The sequence below is a fragment of the Garra rufa genome, chromosome 12 (genome assembly GCF_049309525.1).
Source record: "Garra rufa chromosome 12, GarRuf1.0, whole genome shotgun sequence".
Lineage (NCBI taxonomy): Eukaryota > Metazoa > Chordata > Actinopteri > Cypriniformes > Cyprinidae > Garra > Garra rufa.
This window is the reverse complement of record NC_133372.1, coordinates 46,760,274-46,770,325: the sequence shown is the minus strand read 5'-3', so window position 1 is coordinate 46,770,325 and position 10,052 is coordinate 46,760,274. Positions and strand designations below refer to the sequence as shown.

The window sequence follows — 10,052 nt, the reverse complement described above, 5'->3', positions numbered from 1 at the left end:
TATATATATATATATATATATATATATATAATTATTATTATATATTTTTACCCATGTTTGTATATTTTTGAAATATATATAAAAATAATTTTTATTTGCTGTATGGGTTGATGGCATGATTATAAACATGCGTCATCATCGCACATACGTAATGAGGTATCTATGGAGTACAGATGGGGCAAAAAGTCTCTAAACGAAATGCGTTCAATTTGACCATGTCAACGAGCACTGTTTGTCCTCATTACAAAAGACAGATGCAAAAATAAAAGAAACACATTGTCACATTAACATGGAAGAATAGTGTGTGTGCTGGCACTAAAATTTCACACATTCTGTTTAAAGACTTTTGGCCCTGTTGGCCTTCCATATTTATCAATCACAAGATCCAAACTGCTGTGTGAATGCATTTTCTTGGACCGAAACATAATTTAAAAAAAATACACTTTCAAATGCTTTTAAAAATATGTTTACAATTTTAAAATATAATTTCAAAAATATGCAAAAAGTGACCAAAAATATATCTGTAAAAATATTTATAAAAATATTTGGAACAAATTTGAGCAAATATAGTTTTGCTCATGTTTGTATATTTTGATATATATTTAAAAATTATTCTGAAAATATATATATTTTTTGCTGTATGGGTTGATAGCATGAATATGAACAAGACTTTTGGCTCTGTCGAGCTTCCATATTTATCAATCACAAGATATAAACTGCTGTGTGAATGTAGTTTCTTGGACTGAAACTGATAACTGATTTTTTTAAAAGTATTTAAAAGTATATTTTCAAAATTCTGTTTACAATTTAAAAATATAGTTTCAAAAACATGCAAAAAGTGACCAAAAATATATCGGTAAAAAAAATTATATAAAATATATTTGGAACTAATTTCAGCAAATATATTACGAGACGTAATGAAATTTGACCAGGTCAACGTGCACTGTTGGTCTGCATTACAAAAGACAGATGCAAAAATAAAAGAAACACATTAAAAACTGTCACATTAACGTGGACGAATAGTGTGTGCTGGCACTAAAATTTTCTGTTTAAAGACTTTTGGCCCCACTGGCCTTCTGTATTTATCAATCGCAAGATCCAAATTGCTTTGTGTGTTTTTTCTTGGACTGAAACATAATTTTAAATATAGAATTTTTAGATGCTTTAAAAAATATGTTTACAATTTTAAAAATATGCAAAAAGTTACCAAAATATATTGGTAAATAAAATATTTATATAAATATATTTGGAACAAATTTCAGCAAATATATTTTTGCACATTTGTATATTTTGAAAAATTTTTAATTTTTTTTTTTTTTGCTGTATGGTTTGATGGCATGATTTTAAACATGCGTCATTGCCGCACATAATAAATGAGCTATCACCTATGGAAAGCAGATGGGGCCAAAAATATCTAAACGTGCACTGTTTGTCCGTGTTACAAAAGAAAGATACAAAAAGAAAAGAGACCCATTCAAAACTGCTTAACACGGATGAATAATAATAAAATTTCACACATTCTGCTAAAAGACTTTTGGCCCTGTCGGCCTTCCATATCCATCAATCACAAGATCCAAACTGCTGTTAGATAAACATGTCGAGTAAGGCCGTCAAACTCAAACTGAACCCCCAAAAACGCTACATAGCCTTCCAAAAAATCCTAGCATTAGAAATGCATGGCTGAAGTTTATTTTTAATGACGTTCCTGACAGACTGAAAAATAAAGTTTCCATTTGTTCTTCGCATTTCACAACTCAATTATTCCAAACATGCTGCCGGTTTTTCACAGCAGTGCCAAGCATTTTATCTTCGGTGGAAATGCAGATAATACATTTATTTTTACATTTACATGCAGATAATACATACATTTTTACATTTATCAATCTTACACACTGCAAAAAATGCTTTTCTTACTTAGATTTTTTGCCTTGTTTCCAGCCAAAATATCTAAAAATTCCTAAATCAAGAATAATTTTCTAGACGAGTAAAAATTATTTTCTTGTTTTCAGTAAAAACAAGTCAAAATTAAGTGAGTTTTTGCTTAGAACAAGTAAAATAATCTGCTAATGGGTTAAGAAAAATAGTTTAATTTCAAACAGAAAACAAGATTATTTTTCTTACCCCATTGGCAGATTAAAATGCACTTAATTTTGACTTGTTTTTACTGAAAATAATAAAATAATTTTTACTTGTAAATTTGAAGTGTTGATATTAAAATCAGTAAAAACCTGGAAAATCAGAATCAGACCAGAATATGACAAAGTACTTAGACTAAGCATAAAAGCTGCAACCAAAATAAATGTTTAACCGCTGGCAAATCTTTTAATAACAGCTCTTGTAAAACTATATAGCAAAAATAAGGCAATTTTTAACATGGTGTGATGAAGTCAGCCAATTAAGTGTTTTTCAAAGAGTGGAAAAATGAGGATGGAAAATTATGATTTTTTACAAATATTAGACCCTGTGGTTTAAAAAAAAAAAAAAAAAAAACTTTATAAACAGACCTTAAGAAACAATATAAAAATGCATTTCATGACCATTTATAAATGCGTTTCTAGAGTGCGAAAAATGTCTAAAGGAAGGAATAATTGATATCGCAGTGGGAGAATGTTTTGTTCTTGTTTGGAACATCTTGATCACCTCCAACATTAATGGAAGTAGGCCTATTAACACAGAGAGATAGAGAGGATAAAATAGTTTCCTCTCCTTCTTCCGGGAAGTTTGCGTTCAGGCTCACAAAAGGTCACGACTCGACATGTTTGATTCTCAACAGGAGCCAAAGGTCAGAAATCAAGAATCCAGCGGCGTCTCAACATTAATCATAATGAGAGAAACAGAAGCAGAGAGAGAGCGATCAATGAGAATATGAGAATAAAATAACAGAGGCTGAAGAACGTGTCTCCTGTCACGCATTCACAACAGAAACACGCTTTCTGTCACATAAAAACTGACGCTTCGAGACCTTTTCACAAAAACAGCAAAACACGAAAGCGGAAATTCATCTCTAGGGGTTTTCAGCTGTTTTCTATCCGGCAGCCAAAAATGCTGCATCTGATCACTGAGGAACAGCAAACTCTCCTCAACAAACACTTACACACTCATCTTCACTGCAAAAAAATGCTTTTCTTACTTAGATTTTTTGACTTGTTTCCAGACAAAATATTAAAAATTTCTTAAATCAAGAGGATTTTCCAGACCAGTAAAAATTATTGTCTTGTTTTCCGAAAAAACAAGTCAAAATGAAGTGCGTTTTTACAAAATAATCTGCAAATGGGGTAAGAAAAATAATCTTGTTTTCTGTTTGAAATAAGATTTTCTAGACAAGTAAAAACTGCCTTGTTTTCCGAAAAAACAAGTCAAAATTAAGTGCGTTTTTGCTTCAAAGAAGCAAAATAATCTGCAAATGGGGTAAGAAAAATAATAGTTTTCTGCTTGAAATAAGATTTTCTAGACAAGTAAAAATTGTAATTTTCCAAAAAAACAAGTTATAATTAAGTGTTTTTGCAAAATAATCTGCCAATGTGGTAAAAAATTTAATCCTGTTTTCTGTTTGAAATAAGATTTTCTAGACAAGTAAAAATGGTCTTTTTTCCGAAGCAAAACAAGTCAAAATTAAGTGCGTTTTTGCTTGAAAGAAGCAAAATAATCTGTCAATTGGCTAAGAAAAATAATATTGTTTTCTGTTTGAAATAAGATTTTCTAGACAAGTAAAAACTGTCATTTTCAGAAAAAAACAAGTCAAAATTAAGTGCGTTTTTGCTTGAAAGAAGCAAAATAATCTGTCAGTTGGCTAAGAAAAATAATATTGTTTTCTGTTTGAAATAAGATTTTCTAGACAAGTAAAAATGATCTTTTTTCCGAAGAAAACAAGTCAAAATTAAGTGTGTTTTTACAAAATAATCTGCCAATGGGGTAAGAAAAATAATCCTGTCTTCTGTTTGAAATAAGATTTTCTAGACAAGTAAAAATTGCCTTGTTTTCCGAAAAAAAGTCAAAATTAAGTGTGTTTTTACAAATTAATCTGTCAATGGTCTAAGAAAAATAATCTTGTTTTCTGTTTGAAATAAGATTTTCTAGACAAGTAAAAATGGTCTTTTTTTCCGAAGCAAAACAAGTCAAAATTAAGTGCGTTTTTGCTTGAAAGAAGCAAAATAATCTGTCAATTGGCTAAGAAAAATAATATTGTTTTCTGTTTGAAATAAGATTTTCTAGACAAGTAAAAATGATATTTTTTCAGAAGAAAACAAGTCAAAATTAAGTGCGTTTTTGCTTGAAAGAAGCAAAATAATCTGTCAATTGGCTAAAAAAAACAATATTGTTTTCTGTTTGAAATAAGATTTTCTAGACAAGTAAAAATTGTCATTTTCCGAAAAAACAAGTTAAAATTAAGTGTTTTTGCAAAATAATCTGCCAATGTGGTAAGAAATATAATCCTGTTTTCTGTTTGAAATAAGATTTTCTAGACAAGTAAAAATGATCTTTTTTCCGAAGAAAAAAAGTCAAAATTAAGTGCGTTTTTGCTTGAAAGAAGCAAAATAATCTGTCAGTTGGCTAAGAAAAATAATATTGTTTTCTGTTTGAAATAAGATTTTCTAGACAAGTAAAAATGATCTTTTTTCCGAAGAAAACAAGTCAAAATTAAGTGTGTTTTTACAAAATAATCTGCCAATGGGGTAAGAAAAATAATCCTGTCTTCTGTTTGAAATAAGATTTTCTAGACAAATAAAAATGGCCTTGTTTTCCGAAAAAAAGTCAAAATTAAGTGTGTTTTTACAAATTAATCTGTCAATGGTCTAAGAAAAATAATCTTGTTTTCTGTTTGAAATAAGATTTTCTAGACAAGTAAAAACTGCCTTGTTTTCCGAAAAAAGTAGTCAAAATTAAGTGCGTTTTTGCTTCAAAGAAGCAAAATAATCTGCAAATGGGGTAAGAAAAATTATAGTTTTCTGCTTGAAATAAGATTTTCTAGACAAGTAAAAATTGTAATTTTCAGAAAAAAACAAGTCAAAATTAAGTGCGTTTTTGCTTGAAAGAAGCAAAATAATCTGTCAGTTGGCTAAGAAAAATAATATTGTTTTCTGTTTGAAATAAGATTTTCTAGACAAGTAAAAACTGTCATTTTCAGAAAAAAACAAGTCAAAATTAAGTGCGTTTTTGCTTGAAAGAAGCAAAATAATCTGTCAGTTGGCTAAGAAAAATAATATTGTTTTCTGTTTGAAATAAGATTTTCTAGACAAGTAAAAATGATCTTTTTTCCGAAGAAAACAAGTCAAAATTAAGTGTGTTTTTACAAAATAATCTGCCAATGGGGTAAGAAAAATAATCCTGTCTTCTGTTTGAAATAAGATTTTCTAGACAAGTAAAAATTGCCTTGTTTTCCGAAAAAAAGTCAAAATTAAGTGTGTTTTTACAAATTAATCTGTCAATGGTCTAAGAAAAATAATCTTGTTTTCTGTTTGAAATAAGATTTTCTAGACAAGTAAAAATGGTCTTTTTTTCCGAAGCAAAACAAGTCAAAATTAAGTGCGTTTTTGCTTGAAAGAAGCAAAATAATCTGTCAATTGGCTAAGAAAAATAATATTGTTTTCTGTTTGAAATAAGATTTTCTAGACAAGTAAAAATGATATTTTTTCAGAAGAAAACAAGTCAAAATTAAGTGCGTTTTTGCTTGAAAGAAGCAAAATAATCTGTCAATTGGCTAAAAAAAACAATATTGTTTTCTGTTTGAAATAAGATTTTCTAGACAAGTAAAAATTGTCATTTTCCGAAAAAACAAGTTAAAATTAAGTGTTTTTGCAAAATAATCTGCCAATGTGGTAAGAAATATAATCCTGTTTTCTGTTTGAAATAAGATTTTCTAGACAAGTAAAAATGATCTTTTTTCCGAAGAAAAAAAGTCAAAATTAAGTGCGTTTTTGCTTGAAAGAAGCAAAATAATCTGTCAGTTGGCTAAGAAAAATAATATTGTTTTCTGTTTGAAATAAGATTTTCTAGACAAGTAAAAATGATCTTTTTTCCGAAGAAAACAAGTCAAAATTAAGTGTGTTTTTACAAAATAATCTGCCAATGGGGTAAGAAAAATAATCCTGTCTTCTGTTTGAAATAAGATTTTCTAGACAAATAAAAATGGCCTTGTTTTCCGAAAAAAAGTCAAAATTAAGTGTGTTTTTACAAATTAATCTGTCAATGGTCTAAGAAAAATAATCTTGTTTTCTGTTTGAAATAAGATTTTCTAGACAAGTAAAAACTGCCTTGTTTTCCGAAAAAAGTAGTCAAAATTAAGTGCGTTTTTGCTTCAAAGAAGCAAAATAATCTGCAAATGGGGTAAGAAAAATTATAGTTTTCTGCTTGAAATAAGATTTTCTAGACAAGTAAAAATTGTAATTTTCAGAAAAAAACAAGTCAAAATTAAGTGCGTTTTTGCTTGAAAGAAGCAAAATAATCTGTCAGTTGGCTAAGAAAAATAATATTGTTTTCTGTTTGAAATAAGATTTTCTAGACAAGTAAAAACTGTCATTTTCAGAAAAAAACAAGTCAAAATTAAGTGCGTTTTTGCTTGAAAGAAGCAAAATAATCTGTCAGTTGGCTAAGAAAAATAATATTGTTTTCTGTTTGAAATAAGATTTTCTAGACAAGTAAAAATGATCTTTTTTCCGAAGAAAACAAGTCAAAATTAAGTGTGTTTTTACAAAATAATCTGCCAATGGGGTAAGAAAAATAATCCTGTCTTCTGTTTGAAATAAGATTTTCTAGACAAGTAAAAATTGCCTTGTTTTCCGAAAAAAAGTCAAAATTAAGTGTGTTTTTACAAATTAATCTGTCAATGGTCTAAGAAAAATAATCTTGTTTTCTGTTTGAAATAAGATTTTCTAGACAAGTAAAAATGGTCTTTTTTTCCGAAGCAAAACAAGTCAAAATTAAGTGCGTTTTTGCTTGAAAGAAGCAAAATAATCTGTCAATTGGCTAAGAAAAATAATATTGTTTTCTGTTTGAAATAAGATTTTCTAGACAAGTAAAAATGATATTTTTTCAGAAGAAAACAAGTCAAAATTAAGTGCGTTTTTGCTTGAAAGAAGCAAAATAATCTGTCAATTGGCTAAAAAAAACAATATTGTTTTCTGTTTGAAATAAGATTTTCTAGACAAGTAAAAATTGTCATTTTCCGAAAAAACAAGTTAAAATTAAGTGTTTTTGCAAAATAATCTGCCAATGTGGTAAGAAATATAATCCTGTTTTCTGTTTGAAATAAGATTTTCTAGACAAGTAAAAATGATCTTTTTTCCGAAGAAAAAAAGTCAAAATTAAGTGCGTTTTTGCTTGAAAGAAGCAAAATAATCTGTCAGTTGGCTAAGAAAAATAATATTGTTTTCTGTTTGAAATAAGATTTTCTAGACAAGTAAAAATGATCTTTTTTCCGAAGAAAACAAGTCAAAATTAAGTGTGTTTTTACAAAATAATCTGCCAATGGGGTAAGAAAAATAATCCTGTCTTCTGTTTGAAATAAGATTTTCTAGACAAATAAAAATGGCCTTGTTTTCCGAAAAAAAGTCAAAATTAAGTGTGTTTTTACAAATTAATCTGTCAATGGTCTAAGAAAAATAATCTTGTTTTCTGTTTGAAATAAGATTTTCTAGACAAGTAAAAACTGCCTTGTTTTCCGAAAAAAGTAGTCAAAATTAAGTGCGTTTTTGCTTCAAAGAAGCAAAATAATCTGCAAATGGGGTAAGAAAAATTATAGTTTTCTGCTTGAAATAAGATTTTCTAGACAAGTAAAAATTGTAATTTTCCAAAAAAACAAGTTATAATTAAGTGTTTTTGCAAAATAATCTGCCAATGTGTTAAGAAATATAATCCTGTTTTCTGTTTGAAATAAGATTTTCTAGACAAGTAAAAATGGTCTTTTTTCCGAAGCAAAACAAGTCAAAATTAAGTGCGTTTTTGCTTGAAAGAAGCAAAATAATCTGTCAATTGGCTAAGAAAAACAATATTGTTTTCTGCTTGAAATAAGATTTTCTAGACAAGTAAAAATTGTCATTTTCCGAAAAAACAAGTTAAAATTAAGTGTTTTTGCAAAATAATCTGTCAATGGGGTAAGAAAAATAATCCTGTCTTCTGTTTGAAATAAGATTTTCTAGACAAGTAAAAATTGCCTTGTTTTCCGAAAATAGAAGTCAAAATTAAGTGTGTTTTTACAAATTAATCTGTCAATGGTCTAAGAAAAATAATCTTGTTTTCTGTTTGAAATAAGATTTTCTAGACAAGTAAAAATTGCCTTGTTTTCCGAAAAAAAGTCAAAATTAAGTGCGTTTTTGCTTGAAACAAGCAAAATAATCTGTCAATGGTCTAAGAAAAATAATCTTGTTTTCTGTTTGAAATAAGATTTCCTAGACAAGTAAAAATTGTCTTGTTTTCAGAAAAAACAAGTCAAAATTAAGTGTGTTTTTGCTCGAAACAAGCAAAATAATCTGCCAATGGGAAAAGCAAAAACAAATCCTATTTCAAACAGAAAACAAGATCATAGTTCTTACCACAATGGCAGATTATTTTGTAAAAACACTTAATTTTGACTTCTTTTTTCGGAAAACAAGACTATAATTTTTACATGTCTACAAAATCCTTCTTGATTTAAGATTTTTTTGATATTTTGGCTGGAAACAAGACAAAAAATCGAAATAAGAAAAGCATATTTTTCATTGTTGTTTTCAACATCATGATTGATCAGTCAACATGCACATGCATTGACAAGATGTAAATATTCTAGATTCATTTCCTTTTTTAAATCAGTTCACAAACCCACTTTCTCTGAACATAAACACAGAGCCGAGGGCCAGCGGAACCTGTCAGACAGTCTGTGTGTGTGTGTGTGTCTGTGCTCTTGTTTGTATGCATGTTGTTTTGTCTTTTATGATATTCTGATGATCTTAATTTACGCTAACTACATTTAAATGTATTCTCTCGCTCTCTCTACACAGTTGGTGGCCGTCACCACAGACTATGAGAGTATGAAGAAGGAAGGACCTGACTTTTAAAAGACCTCAGCGGAACTGCAGACACACACACACACACACACACACACACACACACACACACACACACACACACACACACACACACACACACACACTTTACTAAACGCTGTGTCCCTGGATGCTCCTGCTGCCACTGCAAACAAATGAAATCAGTTCTTTTTAATAGCTAGTAACAAACAAAAAATAAAATTTATAAATAAAAATATATATATATACATATACACATACACACACACTGCTGCTCAAAAGTTTGGGATCAGTAAGATTTTGAATGCTTTTTAAAAGGAGACTTTTCTTGATTAAAAATACAGAAAACAATGAAATATTGTGAAATATTATTGCAATTTAAAAAAGTAGTTTTCTATTTAATTATACTTTAAAACTAAATTTATTCATGTAATGCGCAGCTGAATTTTCAGCATTATTACTCCAGTCTTCATTGTCAAATGATCCTTCAGAAATCATTCTATAGCATGAATTTGATTTATATTAGACTTTCTTGTATCTTGTTCAGCATCTTGTGTACATTTTCCCACTGATCTCACTGTAAGTCATTCTTGTCTTCTCTAGTCAGAAGAGGAGTATTAGTTTTGGAACAGATGTTGTCTTTCTGTGCTGCTTCATTAAAAGATCTCTGACAATAAAGATATATTTATGCAAAAACCAACACCAGAAATGTGTTTTTAAGCCTTAAAAGAGCCATTTTGTTATAATTCTAAACCTAAATGACTGTATTTCTTCTGTGGGACACAACAGCAGACTCTGCACTGCAAAAACATTTTTTTTTCTTACTTAGATTTTTTGTCTTGTTTCCAGCCAAAATATCTCTTAAATCAAGAAAGTTTTTCTATGAGTAAAAATGATTTTCTTGTTTTCAAAAAAAAAAAAAAAAAAAAAAAAACACAGGTCAATTTTTTTTTTGAGTTTTTGCTTAGAACAAGCAAAATAATCTAATAGGGTAAGAAAAATCTTATAATCTTATTCTAAACATAAAAATAGTTTAAAGTAAAAACATACTTAATT

At 28.6% G+C, this 10,052-nt stretch overlaps 1 protein-coding gene across 1 annotated transcript in view; it reads left to right on the top strand.

The window, feature by feature from the left end:
- Positions 1-9,696, top strand: part of LOC141347396 (cytochrome c oxidase subunit NDUFA4-like) — a 22,985-nt gene extending 13,289 nt beyond the window's left edge. The window contains exon 4 of the mRNA XM_073852408.1: positions 8,973-9,696. Coding sequence (XP_073708509.1) covers positions 8,973-9,029 — 57 coding nt within the window. The 3' untranslated portion in view covers positions 9,030-9,696. The remainder of the gene's footprint in view (positions 1-8,972) is intronic.
- Positions 9,697-10,052: the final 356 nt, after the last annotated feature.